Source organism: Mustela erminea, chromosome 12 (genome assembly GCF_009829155.1).
Source record: "Mustela erminea isolate mMusErm1 chromosome 12, mMusErm1.Pri, whole genome shotgun sequence".
NCBI lineage: Eukaryota > Metazoa > Chordata > Mammalia > Carnivora > Mustelidae > Mustela > Mustela erminea.
The window spans coordinates 33,260,228-33,286,165 of NC_045625.1; the positions used below are offsets into that span (position 1 = coordinate 33,260,228).

The 25,938-nt window shown below is 49.9% G+C and overlaps 1 protein-coding gene across 1 annotated transcript; it reads right to left on the reverse strand.

Moving 5' to 3' along the window:
• Nucleotides 1-2,112: 2,112 nt before the first annotated feature.
• Nucleotides 2,113-25,211, reverse strand: LOC116570663 (stimulated by retinoic acid gene 6 protein-like). Its single transcript, XM_032308063.1, has 6 exons — nucleotides 24,893-25,211; nucleotides 13,309-13,384; nucleotides 11,359-11,459; nucleotides 8,596-8,726; nucleotides 3,068-3,188; nucleotides 2,113-2,197 (listed from the first exon to the last, which is right to left on the reverse strand). Exons 1-6 carry the CDS (start codon nucleotides 24,910-24,912, stop codon nucleotides 2,149-2,151), a joined length of 498 nt encoding a protein of 165 aa, XP_032163954.1. The 5' UTR covers nucleotides 24,913-25,211; the 3' UTR covers nucleotides 2,113-2,148.
• Nucleotides 25,212-25,938: the final 727 nt, after the last annotated feature.

Here is a 25,938-nt window from a genome sequence, read left to right on the forward strand (position 1 = left end):
GAGGGGGGAGGGGGGAGGGGGGGAGGGGGGGAGGGGGGGAGGAGGGGAAGGCACAAAGGAAGAAGGAAGGAAGGTGGGAGGGGGGACGGGGAGGCAGGAAGGCCCCGTAACTGCCATCATGCTGACAGCAACACAGGTTCCCAAGTACGGATCTCTCAAGATGGTTCATGGTTTATCTGTGATTTTAGTTTCATTTTAATCTCACACACACACACACACACACACACACACACAGTAAATTTTTTTCACTGTTTCAGGACAAGAAATATTGTGACTTATCTTTCACAATTTAGACGTTGGTTTTGTGGAATTTTTTTTTTAAGATTTTATTTATTTATTTGACAGACAGAGATCACAATTAGGCAGAGAGGCAGGCAGAGAGAGAGAGAGGAGGAAGCAGGCTCCCCGCTGAGCAGAGAGCCCGACGCGGGACTCGATCCCAGGACCCTGAGATCACGACCTGAGCCGAAGGCAGCGGCTCAACCCACTGAGCCACCCAGGCGCCCGGTTTTGTGGAATTTTTAAAAAAGATTTATCTAGGGCGCCTGGGTGGCTCAGTGGGTTAAGCCGCTGCCTTCAGCTCGGGGAGCTGGGTTTTGATGTCGTGCTGTTCAGGTGGACGGAAGCATGCTGAGATGTGGGGGCTCTTGTCTCCCCTTCCTCCTCCTCTCTAATGTCTGTTCCCTGCTTACGCATCAGAACTCATCGCTGCCGATATTCCCGTGTCTTCCCTCTGTATCCAGCCTTACATCTCTATCATAAACTGAAATTATACCAAATACATAGGTCTGTATACATCATAATCAGCTCCCCACATGCTCACAAATTATTTGCATACGTCACTCCTAATGCTGCATAACAGTGCATTATTTACATGAACCAACTTGAAAGCTTCTCCTAATTTTTGACTTTTTAGACTCTTCCAATGTCTCATTTTTATATATAATGTTTCCATGAATACATTTCAGAACATGAGATGAAATCTTTATTATTACCTTAGCCTGGATTCCAGGCCCATGATTTTTAACCCCTAAGTCCCATTAGCCCCTGAGCCTCATTTTCTCATCAGTGAACTGGGGACGGCTCCCACAAACGGCCTTCAAAGGGCCTCGAAGCGCCTTGAACTCTGCAATCGTTAATCTGGGGGACTGAGCCTCGAACAACACCCAGCACACAGCAGTTCTTAACATTAGTGATTCTGAGCACAGAGTTAAGACCCTGCCCTCTCCCTTAATTAACCACGAATATTTCAAATTTCAGAAGAACCTTGGAAGCCTGGAAGCTCTCCAAGATACCGGAGTAAATGCCGGGGATCTGGAATCTCCGGCACTGTGAGCAGAGTGGAGGGCATCCTTTGGGGCAGAGGTGTGCTAGAATGTTCTTAATCCCAGCACAGAGATGCAGAGGGAAAGCCCGGCCCCCAAACTCGTTTTCTAGTCCAGCTCCCCCAGACTCCCTTCTTCACACCGTCTAGTCCCCCAGGGTGAGCGAAGCCCAGGAGAGACCTTGGCAAGGCTCCCATCAGCTCCAGACCCCCGTGGCCCCCTGGTGCCCCCCCCACCTGCCTAGTCACCCTTCTAGATGCAGCGTGACACCGTCTCTCATCTTGCTCCTTTTCCTCACATACAAGGCCAAACAGATGAACCAGTTCCCTCCAGTTCCAACCTGGCATGGTCAACCCAGAGGGTTCATCCAGTCCAACTTCCCATTTTCCAGACAGAGAAAGTGAGGCTACATGAAGGAATTGAAAGAAATGAGCTTTGGAGTCAGCCAGACCTGGTCTCAACTCTCGAATCTGCTATTTCTGAAGAGTTACTTAATACACTTGGCCTCCGTTTCCTCACCTGTGAAACGGGTCTGCTGAGAGGCTCCTCACCTCGTGGGGCTGCTGTGAACATGAACCCTGAGGACTCTGTCTGTGAATGAGCGCCTTGATGAGCGTAAGATGTACAAACGGAAGCACCATGAATGGTTCCAGCTCTCCTTCCGTTCACACGGGTAACTGAAGCCCAGAGAGTGGCAGGGGCTTGTCCAATGTCACACAGCAAACTGGTCACAGGGACAGGACTGAATACTCTAAACTTAGCTCAGCAGGGACTCACCTGTCCGTGGGGACACTCTGTGATGTAAAGGACGGTGACAGCAAACCTACAGGACACAAACAGGTTTGGGGTACTGTGGCTGCCCCCTGCCTAGCCTGCGGGAAGAAGCCCAGATTCCATCAGCCTGGAACTTTCTCCCCTTCCCCTCCTCCTTGGGAGGGCTGGTGCTCAGGCCTCTGTGTCCCTCCCTCCCAGATCAGCCACCCTGCTTATGCTCAAGTACGGGCACCAAATTCATCTCGCGTGCGCTCAGATCAACACAATTCTGGTCTGCATCTGTGGGGTTGACAATCCATGAAGGATGGACTTGCATGTCCCACCGGATCAAGTCGGGGACGGTAGTCCACAGGGGCAACAGCCTGGTGCAGACCAAGAGGCCAGAACACATGATCCACAGGGACTGGCCTGTTCTCCCGCGTGTTCCCGGGCTCCAAGCAGGGATATGATAGGGTGTTTGCCAAGGGAGTAAGGGGGTGGGTGAAGGGGCACAGAAACCCGGCGTGAGCGGTGCTGGAGACTGTGCGGGATGGAAAGACAGGGGAGGCCTGCGTGCAGTGCCCTGAACGTCAAGCTGAGGTGCATGGACTTTCTGCTGCGCTCCCGGGGGAGACAGGACAGCACAGAGAAGAAGCATCCAAATGGGACTCCTACATGCCCCCCACCAGGACTCTGGGCAGTTTCCGGAAATGAAGTCTGCTCCATCGCTGACTTCGGGGAACATTCTGATCACAAGTGGCTCGTGAGGCAGAAAGCACAGTGGACCGACCTTCCGCAGCCTGACGTGCAGCCCCACAGACAGGCCCCAGTGGGACTGCGACCAGTCACCCGACCTGCCCATCTTGAGCCTCAGGTCTGGGCAAAGAGGCCCTCCATGGGGAGCTCCCAAGTTACCCCCAGCCCTTTGTCCAGAGGTCAGCCACGGCCGAAGCAGTCACAGGAAGGCAGGCAGGCGGCGTCCGTCTTACCAGATCAGAGAGTAGCTGAAGCCGAGGACGGAGCTGAGCAGCTGGAACTCCGACGAGAGGCAGGTGAAGAAGGGGAAGTGGGACAGGCCGACTTCCATGCCTCCGATCAGCAGCACAAAGGCTGGGAGAGAAGAGCGAGAGATGCCGTGTGAGTCCTCTTCTCACGGGCTCGGCGTGTCCCATGGAAGCGATGGGGCTTTATAGGGACTTTGGGTCGCAGGCCTCAGGACCCAAGGAGATGAGAGGACAAGCCCCAGCTCCGCAAGGAGGAATGCGGGAATGTCTTTCCCTCTTGCAAATGACCCTTCCTGGGACCTCTTCCATGCCAGGCACTGGCTACGTATTGAGATAGAGAAGACCTGGCCCCTGCTTTTGGCCAGCTCACAGGGTGAGGTACAGACAGGCCATGGAAACGACCAAGAGTAAAGCACCGGGAGTGGACCACGGCAACACAAAGCGAGGTGATGTGTGTGTACAAAGCCTCGTGTAACCACCCTGTCCTAGATGAGGCGATGATGATATTCATTCTGCCACTGACTAGCTCTTAGAGGGTTTAACAGGGTCCAGGAAAATCTAATCATGCAAGATGATCTTTACGAAGTATCTGCTTTAAGCCGGGTCCAGAGCCAGGCATTAAGGCTACAGGAGGAATAACTAGCTTCTTGCTTTGAGATGCTTGCTGTCTAGTAGAGAAGACAGGGAGGAAGGTAAGTGGTGTGTTAACAGAGGCACAGTCAATCTGCTGTGGGGACAAGAAGTGGAAGCCACTGACTTCACCTGGCGTCCTGATCAGGGAAGGCTTCCTGGAGGTGGTGACATTTAGCATGGCCAGGAAATACAAGCAGGCGTTTGTAAGATGGAGAGGAGAAGGGAAGGAAGGGAATTCCTCACTCAGAGAACGGGAAGGAGATGGCCGGTTGGGGCTGGTCAGTATTTACGTGCTTGTGAGGGGTGGGTGGTCAGCAGGACAGGACCATATATGAGGAAGAATTTGGGGGAGGAAAGAAGCCCCAAGAGCATAATTTTGAAATCTTTGCAATCAGACAGGGCCACTAAGACGGCAAAACCAAACCCGGAGAAAACATCTACCAGAAATCTAGGTCTCGAGGCCCTTTGGTCTCGACATCTGAATACGTGGAAGCAGAGGAAGGCAATGGGATGTCTGAAGGCCCGAGAACAGAACGGCCCCCCTCTGCCAGCAGACACAAGACGCCGGAGCTGAAATCCCAGCTGAAAGCCGACCAGGTGACAAAGGCTGCAAATCACGGGTGAGAAAAACCCGTTGGCCCTGACCTCACTCTGCAGACTATCTCAGGCCGCTCCCACGACACAGCCCCCCTGGAGGTGGCCTGCAGACCCGTAAGACTCTAAAGCGAGAGGGAGAGGAATGTTAGGAGCTGGGAAACCGTGGGCCCAGACACCAGCGAGGGAAGAAGCTGACTGGGGAAGGTGACTCGGGGTATTAGGAGGATACAGCTCTATGATCCCTTTGTGACAACAAAAGAGAGGGAGCTCGAGCCACGAAGCAGGAAATGATGTTTTGACCCAGCCAGCTGCTCCACAGCACTGGTCTTTAGGGACCTGCAAATCCAGATGGCAATTAGATGCTACCTCACCCATGCTGAGATGCTGTCATTGTTTTAAAGATAGAAAATACCGTTGGGGAGGGTGTGGAGAGATTGGAGCCCCCACATGCTGTAGATCCATGGAGGAGAGCAGAGTCCGGACACAGATCCCTGTGTATGTGGCCGATTGATGCTGACAAAGGGCCAAAGGCAATTTTGTGGGCAAAGAATAGGTTTTTGAAATACATGGTACGGATAACCAAAAGCAAAAAAGCAAAAACAATAACAAAAACAAAACCCTTCAGTCCTTACCTCATATTATACACAAAACATTAACAAAATGTATCGTAGACCTAAGTGCAAAATATCATGATTATAAAGGTTCCAGAAAAAACACAGGAGAAAATCTAAATGACCTTATATTAGACAAAGATTTCTTCTATGACACCATCAGCATGATCCATAAAAGAAAATGAATAAATTAGATTTCATCAAAATTTTAAGTCAGCTTTTCAAAAGAAAGTGTTGGTAGAATGAAAACAAAAGCCACAGACTGGGAGCAAATGCAATTCAGACATTTGATAAAGGACTTACACACAGAACGAGATCTAGAACTATTAAAACTCAATAGGAAGGAAACAAAACCCCTCACTTTTGTAAATAAGTAAAGCGATCCGGACCCTTTACCAAAGAAGCTATAGGGTTAGCAAATAGGCACATGAAAATATGCGCAACGTCCCCAGTCATCATGAAAATGCAAATTAAAACCACAATAAGACAGCACTACATGCTTCTTGGAATGGCTAAAATTAAAAAGACTTTGCTTATTCATTTGTTTTATAGATTCTACATATGAATAAAGTCATACAGTATTTGTCTTTCTCAGTCTGACTTACTTCACTGTACCCTCTAGGTCCATCTATGTTGTTGCAAATGGCAAGATTTCATCCTTTTTATGGCTGAGTAATATTCGTGTGTGTGTGTGTATGTGTGTGTGTGTATCACAACTGCTTTATCCATTTATCGATGGGCACCTAGGTTGCTTCTATATCTTGGCTACTGTAACTAATGCTGCAATGAACACAGGGTGCTTCTATCTTTTCAGCTTAGTGTTTTCATTTTCTTTGGGTAAATGCGCAGTAGTGGAATTACTGGATCGTATAGTAATTCTATTTTTAATATTTTAGGACTCTCCCAACTATTTTCCACAGTGGCTGTACCAATTTACATTCCCACCAACAGTCCATGAAGGTTCATTTTTCTCCACATCCTCGCCAACACTTGTTATTTCTTAAATAAGCAAACAAACAAAAAGCAGAATCAGATCTATATTTACAGAGAACAAACTGATGGTTGCCAGAGAGGGGGTGCAAAATGGATGAAGGGGACTCAGAGGTTGCCGGTTATGGAAGGAAAAGGCCACAGGAATAAAAGGCACAGCATGGGGCATATAGCCAATGACATTATAATAGCGTTGTATAATGACAGATGGGAGCTACATTTGCGGTGAGCAGAGCATAACATACCGAGATGTGGAATCACTATGTTGGACACCTGAAACTAATGTAATTAAATTAAAAAAAATTTTTTTTGAGTAAGACAGTGCATGCATGAGTGGGGGTGGCAGAGAGGGGTAGAAGAGGGAGAGAGAGTTTTTTTTTTTTAAGATTTATTTATTATCTGAGAGTGTGGTGGGGAAAGAGGAAGGGTAGAGAGAATCTTTTTTTTTAAGACTTCATTTATTTATATTTGTCAAAGAAAGAGACAGAGATAGTGAGAGAGAGCACAAACCCAGGGAGTGGCCAGCAGAAGGAGAAGCAGGCTCCCCCCTGAGCCAGGAGCCCGATGCTGGACTCAATCCCAGGACACTGGGATCATGATCTGAGCCAAAGGCAGACACTTAACTGACTGAGCCACCCAGGAAATCCTGGAGAGAGACAATCTTAATCAGGTTCTACCCTCAGTGTGGAACCGGACATGGGGCTCAATCTCACAACCCTAGATCACGACCTGAGCCAAAATCAAGAGTCACACGCTTAGCTGACTGAACCACCTAAGGGCCCCAAAGATTATTTTTAAAAGAGACTGACTCCTTGAAACAAACTGAGGGTTTCAGAAGGCAGGAGGTGGGGGGATGGGGTAGCCGGGTGACGGGTATTAAGGACGGCACGCGATGTAATGAGCACTGGGTGCTATACACAACTAATGAATCACTGAACATTACATCAAACACTACTGATGTACTAGATGTTGGCTAACTGAACATAAAAAATTTTAAAAATAGAATAAAGGGCACCTGGGTGGCTCAGTGGGTTAAAGCTTCTGCCTTCAGCTCAGGTCATGATCCCAGGGTCCTCAGATAGAGCCCTGAATCAGGCTCTCTGCTCAGCAGGCAGTCTGCTTCCTCCTCTCTCTCCCTGCCTTTCTGCCTACTTGCGATCCCTGACTGTCAAATAAATAAATAAATAATCTTTAAAAAAATAAAATAAAATAAAAGCTGAGAAAGAAGGGGAAAAAATAAAAAGAGACTGACAACAATATAAATTAAAAAATAGAAAGACTGACTACGTGTTGCCAAGGATACAGAGAAAACAGAAGTCTCGCATGCTGATGGTTGTAATCGAAAATGGAACAATCACTTTGGAAAAACGGTTTGACGATTTCCTTAAAAAGTGTGATCTTCTACATGAAGACCCAGCCATTCCACTCACAGGTACAAATCCAGGGAAAACGGAAGCAGAGGTACACAAAGATTTGTGCACAAATGTTCCTAGTGGCTTTATTGGCAAGAGCTAAAGACGCAAATAAATCAAATGTCCATCAATGGGGATGCCCCCGGGTGGGATGGCCAATGACAAGGTTTCCAACTTTGGGTTTCCGTTGAGGTCAAGGTCTCAGGGTCATGGAGTTGAGCCCCACTCAATCAGCAGAGTCTGCTTAAGACTCTCCCTCCATCTCCTACCCCGTCTCCTCCCCACCCCCACCCCGGGAGCTCTCGCTCTCTCTCTCTCTCTCTGTCATGAACAAATAAATCTCATTAAAAAGAAAAAAAAAGGGGGAATGGGCACACACAAAATCTGTTTTCTCAGTATAGTGTAACACCACCTGGCAATAAGAAAGAATGAATTTCTGGCACAGGTTAAAGGTATATGAATCTCAAAATAGCTATGCTGTGTGAAAGAAGATACACCAAAAATAAAAAGTACATCCTGTATAATTCCATTTATATAAAATTCTGGAAAAAGATCAGTGATGAGGGCGGTGATGGAATAGGATGGGAAGGAGAGATGACAAAAGGTGACAAGGAAGTTTATGGGGTTCGTTGTCTTGATTGTGGTCCAGATTTCATGGATGTCAACATTTGTCAGAACTTATCAGATTGTACACATCAAAGAGGTGTCTGGTGGCATATCATTTCAGTGTTATTTGCATTTCCCTGAAGACTAATGAGAAGCTGACAGGCATTTGCTCATACAGGCCTGGAGGCCCTGAGAGAGAACCCAGTTGGGCAGAGAGGTTTGGAGCCATTGTACTGGGATGGCCTATTCTGTAAATTAGGGTCCATCCTTCAGGGAGAACAAGAGACATGGGGAATAAAGAGGCCTCAGACCAACGGCCAAAGAAATAAGCATTGTTCTGTGAGGAGGAATGCCAGGGCTTGTTGATATCAAGAAGGCAGCATGCCTAGGACTCAGGACTGAAATGTCAGGGTTAGGTGATGGTGAACCCACTTTTTAAACCTTTATTCTCTATCTGAAGGAACGCTGACTCTCCCTGGAAGAAAGCCCCACAAAAAAGCTTTGAGACCTGGCAGATGACGCATCTTCCTTGGGGAGGTTACAAGCAGGGAGGAACACTGATGGCTCATCATGTTTATCCCGATCCCGGAGAACCCTTGCATGTGCTCGCTGAAAGCAAGACATGCCACGGCAAAATTCCCGGCCAGTATGCGGCAGCCCTTACCTTGGGCCCACTGTGGGATCTGCAAGGGCTGGTAGCCTTCTGAGAACAAGAACATAACCTTATTGGCTGTGGCCCCAAAGGCGATTCCATAGGACCATCGGTTACTAAAAGTGCCCACGAAGTCCAGAGGTCTGTGAAGTAGGGAAAGAGCTTGTGAGGCCAAACCGTGGCTCCGTCCAAAGGTTCACCTCCAAATTACCAATCCCACCCTGAGGAGGGATTACTGGGTGGTGAATTTTTCATTTCAACTGACTTTTTTCTGAGACCCTCAGGGCCAGTTCTTGGGGGTAAATGGGGATTCAGGGTACCGAAGTGAGGAAGACCAAAATCTCTGCCCTTGAAGAGCTCCTAGTCCTGGGGAGGAGGATGGGGGAAGGGACACAAGCAATTAGTTATTAGGACACTAATAACCACGAGAACAAACAAAATAGGACGAGTTTCATCTATGAAAGACACACGCAGTGTGACTCAAGAGACCAAAACAAGGACTATGTGCTCGACAGGCCTGGGGGAGCCTGCCCTGTGCCCGGCTGCTAGGAGACCCCCAACATCCCTGGAGAGGTCTGGGTAGCATGGGCCATGCAGGTTCCACGCAAGAATACCTTCCCAGCCACAGCCGAATGGAACAGGGGTGACCTCCTGACCCTGGGTGGGCCAGTCAGACGCCTGGTCTTGGATTTTGGGCTTCTGACCCTGAAGACATGGGCCAGTCAGCTGTTAAAATTCTGTTCTGGAAAAAGCTATGCCACATTGGGATCAGAGCGGGTGCTAGAGGCAAATGGAGGTTTTAGGGAAGGAAGGATCCTAAATCAGATGATAAAAGCAGACAGCAGAGAGGACAATAATAAAATGGTGCTGAGGGGCTCTCGTGACGCAGGGAGGCAAGAAGAGAATTAGTCTCCCAGAGATGACCATCACAGGAGACCAGCGGCCATGAGGCTGGCCTTGCCAGATTCTGTGAAATCTCTGTAACTTTATAAAAATCCTTTGTTTCCCTTCGACAAAAACAAGCTTTATAGGATGTCTGATTCTTCTAACCAAAATAGCTCTGTCCAGATCAAAGTAAGCAACCGCATCTGGAAAAAAGAGAGGACTTTCCCATCAAAGGGCCATCTGAAGCAAGTTTTGATGAAAACACTGGAAGTGATGCATGGAGGCAGGGACCTGGGGCCAGGGTCTGGATCTCACCTCCTGCCCCTTTAGTCTTGCTCATCCTGCCCTTCAAGGCTCAGCTCAAGGAGCACCTCTTCTGGAAAGCACCCCCACCATTATCACCCAGACCCCTCCCAGCAGGCCCACCTAGGTGCTGCCTTGCCTGTGTCCCCTTAGCCCTAAGGGCATGCCCGTGTTTCACACACTACTGCTTGTCTAGAAAACTATATGCTCCAAGGGGTGGGCACCTAATACAAGCTCTTGTGGGAGTGGGTGCTCAGCGCATGTTCACCAACACCCATTCTGTGGATGGGAACCGAATTCAGTCAGTCCCACCTGTGGTACCTCAGAGATATGTGAGACTGTTTCCAGATCCTTCAGACAGATGGCAGCCCCCGCTCTACTTATGGCAGCGACACCGTGGACGGCAAATGAAGAACTGCTTGGCAAACTGGCGTGCCACGCACAAGTGAGGGGCTTCTGATGCGTGAAGACAGTAGGCCTGACAGAATTCCTCAGAAAAGTGGGGGTTTTAATGGGAAAGTGGCCAGGGAGCAAGCAGACTGTGCCTTTACCAACTGAAGTTGAAGCAGTTCAACATGACCCATATGGAGCTCCTGCTTCTTAAAACGTCCCACACCAGCCCTGCCTGTCAGATGCCCAGGGCCGAGTCTGGCTCTGCACCCCAAACAGTGGGGCTCAGGCCTGGCCTCTTGGGAGCAACGGACCCCTTCAGTGGGTGCTTTCCAGAATAAGTCTGCTCCTCAGAGCTGGCACAGGGACTTCCTATGTCACCCTGAAGCCGTAGGTACCTGCTAGCCTTGGTCTCGATGCCCTGCTTCCTCTCCCTTTGCCAGAGCCCAAGGGGAAGACCTTAGTGTGTCTGCACACTCGAGCCTGCTTAGGCTCCAACATCTGGAGAATCAGAGCAAATATCAAGCAGACCTCAGTGAAAGCTCTCATCACTTGTTAGCTCTGTGGACTTGGGCTGTCATCCATGACCTGAGGATAAGAACCTCCAGCATACTAGGTCAGCAAGAGAGTTCATCCAAGTAACGCAAGCAAAGCAAATGGTTCAGTGCCTGGGTCACGGTCACTGTGCAGTAACTGTTATCTGCGTTATCATCACTATTATTATGAATTATTAAAGGGGGATGTGGCAGGGTATGAATGATTAGAGCGTAAAGATAAACGTGATCAGGGGTGCAGAGACTCAGGATGGCAGAGCCAGCAAGGGCTCGAAAGCAGCCTCGTCCGGGCGGGATCTCCTGGTGTGTGACCGACCCATGGTGCCATCCCAGCATGAATGCTTGCTGCTGCCAGTGACCAATCCAGAGCTCGCTTCCTCCTGCTTCCCAAGGCCACCATGGTGCTGGGTGTGCAAAGGCCTTTCCCACCAGGAGCAGAGCCTCCTTGAAACATCGTAATCACATCTGGGCAGCCCTGGGTGCTGAGACCACACTGGCCTGGAGGCCAATTCTGAACTCCCAGAGCTGGGCAGGGATAGGATAGGGAGGGGAAAGAGGGGTGGAGAGGAGGCAAGGCTGGAGCGGAAACGGGGAGCTGTGCTGGCCTTGCAACAGGGTTCCCCAAGCGGTGGTGACCACTCACATGATGATTTCAAAGCGGTTCCCCAGGAGGTGAGAAGGGTCCTCTCTCTGCTTACGGTGCTCTCGTCTTTGGAGAAAGGACAAGATCAAAATGATGAAAAGCTACGGGAAGAGAAGGGAGCGTCAGTGGGAACATCCATCCTCAGCGTGGCCGCGGGGCCTTCCCTGAAAGAAAACGTGTGGGTGAGCAGAGGGTACGGAGTGTCTGTGACTCCTCAGACCCCCGAGGCGGGGAGCTGGCTACATGCACTCTTGAGCTTCCAGAAAGCTCAGTTTTGTACTGAGCTTACCTTTGGGTTGCCCTGAACAGGTTCAAATCCCATCTCCCCCCCACAGACTGACTGGAAGAGAGACCTAACTTCGCTGATTTCCATTTCCTCATCTGTAAAAAGGGGATAAACCCTGTCAGGTTACAAATCCTTCTTTGCGGGCTCCTTGCTTGGCGGGGAGCCTGCTTCTCCCTCTGCCTCTGCCTGCCTCTTTGTCTGCCTGTGCTCGCTTGCTCTCTCTCCCTCTGTCTCTGACAAATAAATAAATAAAATCTTTAAAAAAAAAAATCCTTCTTTGTTCTTTGTTTGTTTGTTTTTAACCTGCTGTGGATTCAATCATATTCGCAATTCTTGATACCCCTTGTCTCTCCCCCTTTACAAGAAACCTCTTGAGAACTGTCTACACTCGCTGCCTTCACTTCCTCGCCTCTCGCCGGCTCTTTAACCCCCTAACCTGGCTTCACCCCCATCCACGGAAACACCTCTGGCCAAAGTCAAAAATTACCACCAATCCAATGGAATCTTGATGCCCAAATCTGGCTTGATCTCTCCGCCGTGTTCCATGGTGTTGACCACCTCCTCCTCTTAGAAACACCCTCTTCCCTAGGCTTCCATCAGCTGCGCTTTTCTGGGTGTTCTCCATTACCTCTCAGCCTCCTCTGCTGGATTATTAAAGTGCTCCTCATAATGCCTCATAGTTCAGTCCAAGGACCCCTTATTACCGGATCTTCTCACCCACATCCATGCCTTCAGTGACCACCAATGCACAGAAGACTCACGTGCTTGACTCTTCAGCCCGGACCTTGTCCACGAGCTCCGTAACTGTTCATCAAACTACAGAGTTGGCATTTCTTTTTGATGTATTGAAAGCGTCTTAAATTCAGTATGTCTTAAAATAGAATTCATGATTTGCTTCCCTGCCCCGTTCTTTCAACCACCGTAAACCCTGATCTCTTCTGGTTCTCCTTAACTAGTGAATGGCAGATACTGCCATTCTTCTGGCTGTGCAAGTGATGAAACCCACACCCCCTCAACTCTTCCTCTCCCTAACTTCTCTATTCTATGCATTCCCCAGCCCTACTGTCTTTCCTCCCAAAAGTCTTAAAGCTGACCACCACCATCCAGGATGAGCTAAAATCTGTAACCATCTCCTCTCTGGCCTACCTCTATGTGATACCCGCAATGTGATCATTTCAAAACAGAAATCTGATCACACCAGCCTCACGCTGGAAACACTCCAGTTACTCCCCACTGCACTTGGAGTGCAGACACCACTCCTTTGCACAGAGCCCCGCAGGGCTCCACCGGACCTCCCTCCACCTCAGCTCCCCACTCCAGTCACACAAGTCCTCTCAGCTCCTCACACTTCCCGTTCCCCTCTTCCACAGGGCCTTTGCACGTGCTCTCCTGCCTGCCTGAGAGGCTCTATATCACATCTCCCAGCAGACCTCACCTACCATTGCTTCCTTAGAAGAGCTTTTTTTGACTCCCCTAAAAACCAGTGTCTTTGACTCTTTGGCCTTAAAAAGGCTTCTTCTGCTTGTTTTTTTTGGTGCATAATGCAAGAGAGCTAGTTGAGGAAATTCACCCGATGTCTCTCTGCTGAACTATTTAGGCTCCTCTGGGAGTCTGTGTATGGGAGTGACCCAGTCTGCTCCAGGCTCTCCCCTGCTTCTACTTACTGATGGGATGAGGGAATAATGGAGGAAGAGCTCCAAGTCCACCGAGCCGACACAGGTGCCGTTTAGCTGCCTGGTTCTGAAAAACAGCCCAAACCACATTCACACCATCAGTCACGGCTGCAGTCACTGACCCGTCAGCCTTGAGCATCACTGGCAGAAGCTCGGCTTGTACCCCACTAGGACCATCTGATCTTTTTTGCCTTTGCTTCCTCAGGGCCAGCACTGCCCACTGTGATGTGTCTTCCCTATGTGAATTTACCCTCATCCATATTTCTTTCTCCAGCCTGATTATCTACCCAACTCTCCTGCTAACCGGATCTAATTCCTTTTCTCTTTCGTTCCTTTTGTTGTTGTTGTTAATTAATTTATCTCTTAAGTAGTCTCTATATCCAACATGGGCTCAAACTCATGACCCCAGGGTCAAGGGTCATAGGTTCCATGGACTGAGCCAGCAGTGCTCCTAGCTCCTTCCTTTCTTGATGACACCGCCAGGAACAGATTCAGGCTCTGTGAGGCCCAAGGCTTATCTAATTTGGACATCCTTTTCAAATAAAACTAAGAAATCCTCTTACTTTTTTTGTATTTTCAGGAAAACATGCCGCCACATAAACACTTAACAGGGTTCCCCCCGCCACCACTCCCGCCGAGTCTTGGCAGGACCTCCCTGTGTGGAGGCTGGAGTTTCATTAACTGGGCAGGAACGCCGCGGGCATCTGGACCAGTGGCTGCGGACCGTGTCCTCCCCAGGCTGCAGGAGCAGGACGCTGGGGCCTCAGGGCTAAAAGATGATAAGGCAGTTCCACGACTTCTCTTGACAGGAACCCTCTCCTTTCCAGACTCCCCATTCTTTGTTCTTGCCTCTCGGATTCCACTCCACCCCCTCCCCCAAGGCATGCTCACGGGCGCCCACAGGTCTGCGCTACCCATGGTGGCATCCGTCTGGCCCTCTCCAGGCTTCCTTCCCTGGCCGGCTCCTGCTTTTCCCTCCAAGGTCTCAGGGAAGAGCACTCCTCAGGGAAACCCGTGAGCGGAGCACCTTTCCCTGTAGTTCTTTAAAACCCCAATGTTCCCCCAGGTACGTGTAACCACGCGTCTGAAAGATCCTAGAAGTGGTGGGGAAGGTGCGGGAACCTAGGTCGCCAGAAACATGATAGAACCCTAAAGGTCACACTTCTGCTTTCAGAAGGGTACACGGAGCACATACACCAGCCTCCCCATCCCATACAAAACCCTCAAAATGACAAAGATGTCATTAAAAAACAAAAAAATCAGCTCAGCTCATGATCTCAGGGTCCTGGGATCAAGTCCCGCATCGGGCTCTCTGCTCAGCGGGGAGCCTGCTTCCCCCTCTTTCTCTGCCTGCCTCTCTGCCTACTGTGATCTCTCTCTCTCTCTGTCAAATAAATAAATAAATAAATAGAAATAAATAAAAAAACAAGACAGAGAAAGTAAACAAAACTACGAGAAGACCCTGAATGATACGGAGCAATTAGGATTACAGCAAAGAGGGGAGCCTGGGTGGTTTAGTCAGTTAAGTATCTGCCTTTGGCTCAGGTCATGACCCGGGGGTCCGGGGATGGAGCCCCATGAGCTCCACATCTGGACTCCCTGCCCTCTCCCTCTGCCTCTGCCACTCCCCCAGCTTATGCTGGTGCTCGCTTGCTTGCTCTCTGTCAAATAAATAACAGCAAAGAGAAAAGGCATGAGTCAACAATGCCACACACACACAGGGCTCTACACCCACAGTGCAAGAGGGGAAGCAGGATGGGGTTGCCAACAGCCCACTGAGTGATGAACTGGGGTCTCGCAGGGTCCCAGCTGTCTTCCCACCTCCGCTGACCAGCCACGGGCAGTGGGGGTTGTCCCCAGGAGTGGTGCATATGGGTCACAGAGAGAGAGAGAGAGACGGGTCATGCTCTGGATCACAGGTGGTCTGCGAGGGACCAAGAGCTTCCAGATGGCCAGCCCCAGAGGAACCCCGCCTAGCAGTGTCTCACCCTCCAACCCGCCACCCTGACGGCAGCCTTAGGACAAGCCACCTTCCAGAAAGCGGGCACCCCAGTGGCCACTCAGTCACAAAGATGAGCACACAGTCGAGGGCCATCAAACATCTGAGGAAAAAAGAAAACACAAAAAGGAGCTAAAAATTGAAGAAGGGGCAAGACAGAACCTCTCTGAAGTCATTACTATAGGAAATTTTTCACAAGAAGCATAAATCCAAGGAAGTAGAAGGGCTCAAGGAGCAACAACAAGCAAAAAATCAGCAAAATTTACTGTTAACCCCGAGCACAGGATTTTAAGAATATACATTTAAATAAATACATAAACATATAAATATATATGACATAAATGAAGATAAATTTCTCTATCTAGCTATATCTAGAGAGATATATCTTTATATATAGATAACATTCTTAGAAACACAAGGACACAAAAGACCGTCTGGAAAGAAAAGTGGAAGAAATTCTCAAGAAATAAGAAAGAGGATTCTAGGAAGAAGGAGAAGGGTTTAAAAGCAACAACTAACAGAAAATGAGTAAAATACATGGTTAAATATCAGGGTGCCTGGTTGGCTCAGTCGGTTAAGCATCCAACTCTTGATTCTGGCTCAGGTCATGATCTTGGGGATGCGGGATCGAGCCCCAGGTCCAGCTCTGTGCTTGGCATAGTCAGCTGGAGATCATCTCCCTCTCCCTCTCCCTCTGCTGTGCCGCTCCCCACCAACTCATGCTTTCTTTAAATAAATAAATATCTCGGCGAGTAGTTACTGTGACACATAATGTGTGAAATGCCAAATTGGAGGTAAAATAGCAGGTGATATCCTGCAGGGGGGAGGGTTGGGGTGGGAACAGGTGTGGACCCAGAGGGGAGAAAGGCACCTTCCCGTTCTCCTGCTTGGCAGGATGATGAAGAAAACGGTTTTCTCTTTCTGGGCAGTATAAGAAAAAAGGAGTTCTAAGGAAGTATGTTACAAATCCCATAGGTAACTGCTAGAAGAATACGATTATAGTGTAAACCCGTATATTAAAAAGTATCTATGGAAGAAAGAAAATTCAATCGTTCCAACCAACTACAGGAAGAGAAAAAAACAAAATCAAGATTAGAAGAGAAACGCCACGAGAACAAAAATGTCCAGAGAACAGTAAGCCACCAACAAGGAAGATAGAAATATGCAGAGTTCTTAAGATTCCAGCTAGTAAAAAAAAAAGTAGAAATTAAGATAAAATCTTACCTATTAAATTGGGAATTATTGAAGATATTCCCCAATATTACTAAAGGTTAAAGCAAGTTAGTGTCCATTTACTGGTAGTAAGAGGGTTTTTTTTTTTTTAAGATTTTATTTATTTATTTGACAGAGATCGCAAGTTGGCAGAGAGTCAGGCAGAGAGAGAGGAGGAAGTAGGCTCCCTGCTGAGCAGAGAGCCTGATGTGAGGCTCGATCCCAGGACCCTGAGATCATGACCTGAGCCGAAGGCAGAGGCTTTAACCCACTGAGCCACCCAGGTGCCCCTGGTAGTAAGAGGTTTAACTGGTATAACCATTCAATGGACTAGTTTTGCAATATATACACCAAGAACTTTCCAGATACAGCAATCCCACTTCCAGGAATTCTACTTCTGAAAAATATAAGCTAAGGAAATACTCAGAAAGGTGCCTACAGATATGCTCAGACTCTCTCTCTCTATCCTCACTGTGTCACTCTCTCATGCATGCATGTATATACCATTTGAAACGTAATATATGCTCATTGTAAAACACTCAAAACATGTACAAATGTATAAATGTATAAAGTAGTAAATAAAAGTCCTTTCTTCTTCAATAACTATGTGTGTTTACAACATCTATAGTGTTAAGCAAAATGTTAAGCAAAAATTGGGTCTAACTAAACTCGATTTTTTCATTTAATCAAGGAAAGAAAATGCCTTTACTTAGGAAAGGAAATATCTCATGTCAGTACATACAGAACCATCACACTCTTCCAGACAGGGACCTCCCACACAGATGCACCAGCAGGCCTGTCTCATGCTCGAGGGGCTGAGCCGAGAGCTGGTCTGGCAGCAGCTGGAAACAGGTGAGCTCATAACGGGTCCACAGCCCCGGAGTCTGGCCCCCTGGGCTACACTTCCTCTCTGGCAGCCACTGCCGTGAACATACAAAGCCTACCACAGGCAACCCAAGCTCGAAAGCCACGGAGACCCCTTCCCGGCAGATCCCGGTGGGGCAGGTGTGCTGAAGGGTGAACATCTACAGGGCAGCGGCAAGCAACAGCCCTAAATGTAGAAGACCCGCCCTCCCTGGGTGATGCCTTCTTCTGGCATCTGGAACTGTTCTTCCAGAATTCAAAAACTCTTATCCTATTCATCTTAGAAATAGTTTCCGTCAATTGATGAACAAGTGACGTTCTGACGGAGCCCTTGTCTTCATTGTTGCACATTTGTCTTACTCATTAATGCAAATAAAACGATCAAATAACAATTACATCGAAACTATGCTCATTCATCAATTGCAGGTTGGCTACAATAAGAGTTCAGCAAAAATCAATGAAAGCATTCCATGAGAATTAACTGGCTGTATGGACTCTATAATAAAGAGCGTTGTGTATTTCATTATGTACAAGTTGTGTGATACATGCTAGGCAGGTACAATCTATGTCAAGCACATATATTTTTTCCAGGGAGTCAGCTGTTGCACACCTCTGGCCCACCCCTGGGCAGAGGTGGCCCTGGCTCTAGGCATGGGCAAGAATAATGAGGATGTCCAACGCTGGAAACGGATGTCAATATAAATTATGCTTTGGGAGAAAGAGAAGTTTAGAGGAAAGAGCACAAGAGGGGGCCAGCGCCCCAACCTAACCTCTTCTCCCAAGCTCTGCCAAAGGAGGAGATTGGAGCAGTTCAGTGTTTTTAGGTTTTTGGACTACAAGTCATAGTTGTGGTCAAGTACACACTGTCGCCATGAGCCAGTTCACATGTGTGTGTATGTGTGTAACCACATGCAAAACTAATTTTCACAACACAATACCCTTCCTATGCACTGTGTCCTCTTGAATTTTTTTTTTTTAAAGATTTTTTGTTTGTTTGTTTGACAGATAGAGATCACAGGTAGGCGGGGAGAGAGAGAGAGAGAGAGGGAGAGGAGGAAGCAAGTTCCCTGCTAAGCAGAGAGCCCGATGTGGGGCTCAATCCCAGGACCCTGGGACCATGACCTGAGCCGAAGGCAGAGGCTTTAACCCACTGAGCCACCCAGGCACCCCTCCTCTCGGATTTTCAATCTGATTCAATTCTCTTCATTTTGTTCTGGCCTGTTCCATTTTGTAAGAGGCTGGTCATAACCACTAAATTAACTTTACAGTTCACTAATGGATCTCAGTCAGCTGCTTGGGAAAAAACCCTGATTAGGAGGTGATCGGGAGGGCAGGGGCCCCCCACCCCTGAAGGCGTCTGACTCACGGTACCTTTGGCAAGCATCTGCCCTTGCACCAAGGGGCTCCCAAACACCAGGCCTTGCTCCGATGTGTCACAGCAGGTGAGATCATCTGGAAACTCTTTAGCCCAGGCCCTTATCAGCCTGCCCTTCTGGACGCTGCACCAGCCTCCTCGCCCTGGCTCGTCTCTCTGGTGCCAGAGTCCATCCCTCGGCGCTCCCCTGGGAAGGACTCCCCCCAGCTCCTCAGCCACATGGCTCCCTGGCCCTCATCACATCCTGTCCCAGGTGCTTTCTTCAGGCCCGAGCTCTGACTCTTTGTCTGGGCTTTTCCAAAGCAAGACACGTTTCACTCGGCTTTAAATTCCAACCATCTCCCAGCCCAGCCCAGCCCTGCCCCTAGCTTCTGACTTGGGACAAACCAAATTAGGTGCTGAATGAATGAATGAAAAAGGAAAGGGAAGGGGAGAGAGGGAGAATAAGAAACACGCAGCACTGGGTGTGGTGGCCTTGCCTGTGTCATCGCGGTGCCCTGTCCACCCCTGAGGGTAAATGTTCTCATCTACCCAGCCATGGAATCACAGACTCCTGCCTAGTCACCAGAAGGCTCTGGAATCCATCCCTCTTGGATGCCTGAATGCCTTCGAGGACCCTCCCCACCACACCCATACCTAGAAGTGAAGATGTTTCATTTGGGCACTTCTAGGCGTGGGCATCGTCTCCCCCACAAAGCCAACCCTTCCTTCTTACCGAGTCAGCGGGGTCTGGAGGGAACGGAAGCCAGACAGACCTGGGAGCCAGCCCAGCCCCACCACTCAGCAGCTGTGCGACCGTGGGTGCCGTGGGTGAGCCATGCCTTCTCTGGGCCTTCTGCTCCTCCTTCCAGGCTGCCCAACGACTAGACACAGGGAGAGTCAAGTGTCCACCTCACGCTCAATGAGAACTGATGTTCTTTTCCATCCTGCTCCCGCTTTTGCACAGCTCTGACCAAAAAAGGGGATTTTCCTGCTGCTGGGCAAAAAAGGTACTCTTGCTGGCTGTGTTTCCACCTCCTCAGGCCAGAGCCTGTCTGCTCCTCTGTCCTTGGAGTGTGTGCAATCTGCCCTTCTCAATCCATGGCATGGCACAGCCTGGCACCCCCGCCTCTTGCTCAGCAGAGGGGTATCAGGGACCCCCCTGCCCTTGGCCCCATGACTGTGCAGTGGACTGAAGTACTTCACCTGGTTAACCAGTAGCCACAGTGGCCACCTACACTTGGCCCAACAACCCGCCTCCATGCTGTCCAGAAGAGCCCCACTGCCCTCCAGAGTCGCTGGGTCCTGAGACCCGCATGTAGAGAACTGGCCAGAACGACTGCTTCGAGGCCACCCGGCTCTGCCGCTAAGTGCTGTGCGGCTCCTCGGGTCTCAGTCTGGTCACTCAGATTGGTGAACTGGGAAGGCTGAACTGCTTGGGGCACAGCCCACTGCTGGGAAGTGTCTCTTCCTGGGTCTGCACCCCCACTGGATGGGGAGCTCCCCAGGGGCTGAGACCCTTCTCATCCATCTCTATGAGTCTGGGTCCTGGCCCAGCACGTGGCCCCAGTAGGTACTCACTACTATTCCCTTAAGTGGGTGGAGGGCCGGCCGGCATCTCCCCTGGGGCCCACTGTGCACCAAGCTACGCTTTAGGGGCTGTATATTTCTTAGCGAACTTCATGCCCGTGACAGTCCTGTGACAGAGGCACTATTATCACCCCATTTCACAGATGAGAAAACAGAGGCATCAAAAGGTCAGGAAGCTTGTCCAAGCCTCCCCAGCTAGTAAGGGGAGGAGACAGCAGGACTCGAGCCCTGGCAGTGTGGACCGTCACATAAGAACTTTCTGATACATTCTAAGACTCTTCAATGTCATATTCTGCGCCTGTGGCCACAGCAGGCCGAACGTTCTCGGAGGAAGACCAGAGACGCACAGGGGCTGTGAAGGGTTGACCTTGTGTTCCAGGCCATCTGCGCACAGCTTTAAGAGTTCCATGAGGGGAGGCAAACTCCCTTCACACTTGACACACATGACAAAATGACAGGCTGTCTGGAAGTGGGGAACATGCGGGGGTGCCCATAAAACCAGACTGGCCATGGGACTCGGTGATGGGAATAAGTGGGTTCGATATACTATTCCCTCCTCTTCTGCATAAATGGTATACTTCCAATTTTAAAACTTTAAATTGTTGAAAAACAAAATAAAATTAAGTCCATGACTATCATGAAACGCACACAGGTGGCCATCTTGCAGACAATCTCTTGTTTTTTTCCCAGCCCTGCTGCCCACTTCAGGCCCTCTTCTGAAAGCCTTTCCAGAAAGTTCTATGTGTCTTCTGTTTCTCTCTTACTGCCTGTTGTCTCTGTCACTTTCTTTGACTCTCTGATAATCAGGGGAAAGCTGTATCATGAAAGATATTTACACACCCTGTTCTTATTCCATTTTCACCCCAGGGCTTCTGTCTCCTCCGTGTCCAAAATCCCAATTCCTTTTATTTTTTTTTTTTGCCTTGACTACTCCCATCCATTTTGACTTTGTTGTACAGTTAGAAACGGTCAGCTCTGGGTCGGTAACATCCTTTAGAGGGTGTGTGATGGAGTGTTTTCAAGCTCACATGGGACCTCAGATCTGTCTGGAGGGAAGAGCCTGGGATTTGGACTCAAACAATCTTGAAACCTGGGGTCAATCATTTCTCTTCCTGCAGCCTTGGCTGCATGTCTGTGGAATGGGTGGGATGCCAGCACCCGCCTAGATCAGGGGTGCCTGGGTGGCTCAGTTGGTCAAGCGACTGCTTTCGGCTCAGGTCATCATCCTGGAGTCCCAGGATTGAGTCCCCGCATTGGGCTCCCTGCTCAGTGGGGGGGTCTGCTGACCTTCTGACCCTCCCCCACCCCATGCTCTCTCTCTCATTCTCTCTCTCAAATGGAGGAATAAAATCTAGAAAAAAAAAAAATGCGGGGGGAGAAAGAATGGGTCTGGATGGTGCATTGCTAACTGAGGCCCGTGTCGCCCTTCCCTACAGCTGCCTACCCCAGATGCGGTTCCCTGAGCTTCAGGTGGATTCCAAGCAGCAGCCTGGCCCCCAGGGGGCCCTCGGGCACTCCCCTGGGCTGGCACCAGCATTATCGAGAGCCACAGGAGAACCTTGTACCAACGAGCTGGACATCCTGGGTGTGTGTCCAGGCTCCACCAGTGTCTCAGAGAAACAGAAGCAGCAGCTCAGCCAGGTGGGGAACGGAGCTCTCTGCCTGGGGCCCAGGAACCGCGGGATCTTTGCCAGCGCCTAGCTAAGGACGCTGCAGGATCGCACGGGGCTGCACAGCTCACCCAGCGCCCTCACTCCCAAGGTCTCCCTGCGCCCCTAGCAAGGTTCAGAGAGAGGCTGTCATTTATCCACAGGGGACTCTGACACAGGCACGAACTTGAAGCTCTGAGGATCAGAGATGAGGTGTTAAAAGGCCTTTTGTGTCTTTGTTCCATTTTCTCCCCCTCCACGTGTCTAGGTCTTTATTCTCTTAATTCTCCTCTGCTCTCACCTCACCCATCGCTTCGAGCTTTCTGCACAGCTCGGAATGGTCAGCCTGGTGGGTATCTGAGGGGGCATTCTCACCCATGTCTGAAAAGTTCAGAGAGGGTTACCACAAAAAAAAAAAAAAATCAGTGAATAAAGAAGGCAGAAGCCCATTTTTCTACTGCTACCATTCCTAACTGTCCAATAAGGCAGTGTTCATTTTCACTTCTTCTCATTTAATAAAATAACAATAATAACAGGTGCTGTTTGTTGAAGGTTTACCATGTGCTAGACACCGGGCTACAGTCTTTTAAGTTATCAGCTCCCTGAATCTCTCACAACCTGTGGAGCGTGGACTCTTATTCCCACTTCATGGGTGGAAAAACTGAGGATTTAGAGAGGGGAAGTAAATGACCACAGGCCCTCAGCTAGCGGCAGAGCTGGCATGGGAACCCTTCTTCTATTTTCTAAACAGGAAACTGACTCACACATTAAAATTATAGTAAGGGGGTGCCTGGGTGGTTCAGTCGGTTAAGCGTCTGCCTTCAGCTCAGGTGGTGACCCCAAGGTCCTGGGATCGAGCCCCGCATCGGGCTCCCTGCTCAGTGGACAGCCTGCTTCCCCCTCTGCCTGCTGCTCCCCCTGCTTGTGCTCTCCCTCTCTCTGACAAATAAATAAATAAAATCTTTGAAATCACACTAAGACACTGATAATGGCTCCATGTCGGGGGTCCTCAGAGACGACAGTGACCCCTACTCTTCACCGGCCAGACAGATCTGAGCAACATGCTCAGGCCTGAGCCCTGCCCTGTGAGAAGGGCCTGACAAGGCAGCCTGGGTCTAGGCGATGACCACAATAAAGAGGAGGTCCTGGAAGGGGCCCCTGAAGGCCATGGGGTCGGTCACGTCCTCTGGGTGCAGCACAGACTTATTCTGAGTCGAGACCATATGGCCAATTGCCTGCCTCCTGGTCCTCTCGTTTTGGATGTGCCACGGGACTCCAGTCCAGCGTGTCCCCACTGGACACCCCTGCCAATCTACTCCTCTTTGGGGCTCCTCATGTCAGGAATGGCACCGCCGTCCCCTCATCTGGCCAAGCCAGACACCCAGAGGCACATTCTCGAATTCACCCTCCAGATCCAGCCCAGTCAGGGGCACTCTCCGATCCCTGCTGAATCCAGACATGTCTCTGTCCCCGCCAGCCCCTGCCACAGTCTAGGCTACCCTCACTGTCACCCAGATTGAGGGTGAATTTCCCGCCCTGTCTCACCCCTCTTGGTCTGACCCTTCATCCGTCCTCTACCCTGTGACCAGAGGGACCTCCCTGAAGTCCACATCCAACCCCACTCCCCTGCTCAGCCCAAGGAGCCCAGCTGGAGAGAAGAGGAAGTGATGAGCGCCCTCCGGCTTCCTGGTTCCTGTCCCCCGGCACTCAGCTGACTCCCCTCTCTGTCCACCTGTCCTCCAGGACCCCCTCTGCTCTGTTTCCTGTCCCATGTCCTTCTCCACCCCTGCCCTCTCCGTTCCCGATGCCTGGGGCTCCAGGGACAGCTACCTCCCGCTTTTCCAAAGTTCATGTTACGCCACTTCCTTCTACAGAAGCCCTGTGTTAGTCCCTATCTGCATTAACCAAAAGAAATCCACAGGTGATTTTCCCCTTTATGAAAAAAAAGCCAAGTGAAAACAGTGTCCTGGGTTTGTTTCACAACAAGCCAGCAGAGCAGCAGCAGGGACCCTGGGAGGGAGGGGGCTGTCGCCATGCTCCTTCCCCTGGAGACACATTTCCATCAAGCCGCCAGAGCTTCGAACGGGGTGAGCGCTGGTGCTTTATCTCCATTTAGTTTGTGCATCTGTTAGCAAAATGTGTCTGAGGGTAACAGAAAAGCCTAAGAGAGGTTATTTTTGGGGTCTGGGAACACTCAAAAGTTTCTCCGCATAATGGCTTTCCAGCATTCTGCCTTCTGAAAAGTTTCGTGGCAGACAGCAGGGAAACCTGTTATCTGCTTTCCCAAGTTGACCCCCGGCATGTCTGTCTGTCCACAGCTCCTCTTCTGCCTCTCACCCTCCACGACAGCCCCCTGACAACCTAACCAAACACACTAGGACATGAGAAAGTACCAGTTCTACTTTCTGTCATGCTTTGGGCTCATCTTTTCAGTTCTTAGATCATTTGAGATTAAATATTTAAGTTCCAATGTTTGAGCAAGAATTTTAATTGCTGGCATCTGGACCGGATTGTCAGATCTCAAAGTCCTTTCACAGTCTCTCCTCCTGTAATCTTCCCTAAGCTGGGGGTTGAGGGGGGGTCAGAGTTATTACACCTGATTTATAAGGGAGGAAACTGAGGCACTCAGATTTTCTAGAAACTACAGAGCCAGGGCTCCGACTCGGCTCCTCCAACACCGTACCTGGGCTCTTCCCATTCCGCTCTGGCTCCGAACTGAAGACAAACAGAAATCTGTTCACGGACCCAGGAACCCATCCATGGTTCCTGTCCGCGTGCCAGCCCTACCTGCAAGTCGGCTAACCCGAGGCCCTTCCGCCAGTTTCCATGCGTCGCCGGCATCAAAGAAGACAGTTGCCAACGATGTTTGTTTAGCAGCTTGTCTTCAGTCTGACTCTCATAACTCACCTCGAGTTTGGGGAAAGCATCTCGGCGGGAGGAGCGGTGCGTGCGGCCCCCGTGAGCAGTCTGCCTCTCTGGACTGTGCTGCGGGCTTCTCAGGCCTCTTAGTTATGGACGGCTTCTGAGAGTCTGGTGTCCTGCCCAGTTCTCTTCACAGCACCCAAAAACCACAGAGAAAAAGGCAAACATCCAGTCAAATATTTACCAGGGAAACGAAAGCAGGCAGGTGGCCTTCTTCCTTGTTTCAGAAGACAACTGTTTTTCCGCTCTTCCTCCCCTTCTCCTGCTTTCTCAGTTGAAAAGCAGGAGCTGCTTCCTCTTTCCTCTCTCCTGGACAGCTGTTATCTCTGTTAGCCTGCTGGGGTGGGCAGGGGGGCCCCCCCTGAGCTATCAGAACTTTGCCCAGTAGCTAAGGCCTCTTTGGCTAGCTGTAAATATTATTATAGGCAATAAAGTAGGATGCTGTCTCAAGGCAATAAACTAGGAAACTAAGACCACTGGCTTCAAGATTCTTTTTGGAAGAGGACACCCGTGCCGGGACAAGAGGATGGAGAAAAGTTCAAAACCGAACCCCACCCATGCAGCAGAACCGGCTAGCCGTGCACTGGGATTCCTGATCCCTTTCCATAAAGTGAGGTCGGAAGGACCGGCCTATCCAGAGCCACAGTCTCCAGGCTCTGGCCTCCAGGAACAGACACGGGGCCACGGCTCAGCAATGAACGACAGAGGTGTCAGGGGTTAATTCTGGGCTGAGAGAGTTAAAGACGCCCTCTCCTTCCCCATCCGCTGGCTTAGGACTCCAAGACCCTAAAGAAAGGGGATGGGAAGAGCCTGGGTCCCTGGATTACTCCGTAAGGGAACCTGTTCTCTGCACCAACTGTGCTTTCACACACTGGTCCGTGAGCAAGAAATAAAATTCTACCATCATAAGCCAGTGAAGCACAGGCCTCTTTGTCACAGCAAACGTAGCCCTAGGGGACACCACACGGAACATGAAGGCCTAGGTCCTTATGTTAAGGGTAGGAAAACTAATGTTTAAGGAAGGGACGTGT

Excerpts from the sequence above, each read along its gene's own strand:
- LOC116570663 (XM_032308063.1), bottom strand. The coding sequence starts at position 24,912 with ATGCTTTCCCCAAACTCGAG. Across the intron at positions 13,385-24,892 it reads ATGCTTTCCCCAAACTCGAG|AACCAGGCAGCTAAACGGCA; the intron begins GTGAGTTATGAG and ends GCTGTTTTTCAG. Across the intron at positions 11,460-13,308 it reads ATTATTCCCTCATCCCATCA|CTTTTCATCATTTTGATCTT; the intron begins GTAAGTAGAAGC and ends CTCTTCCCGTAG.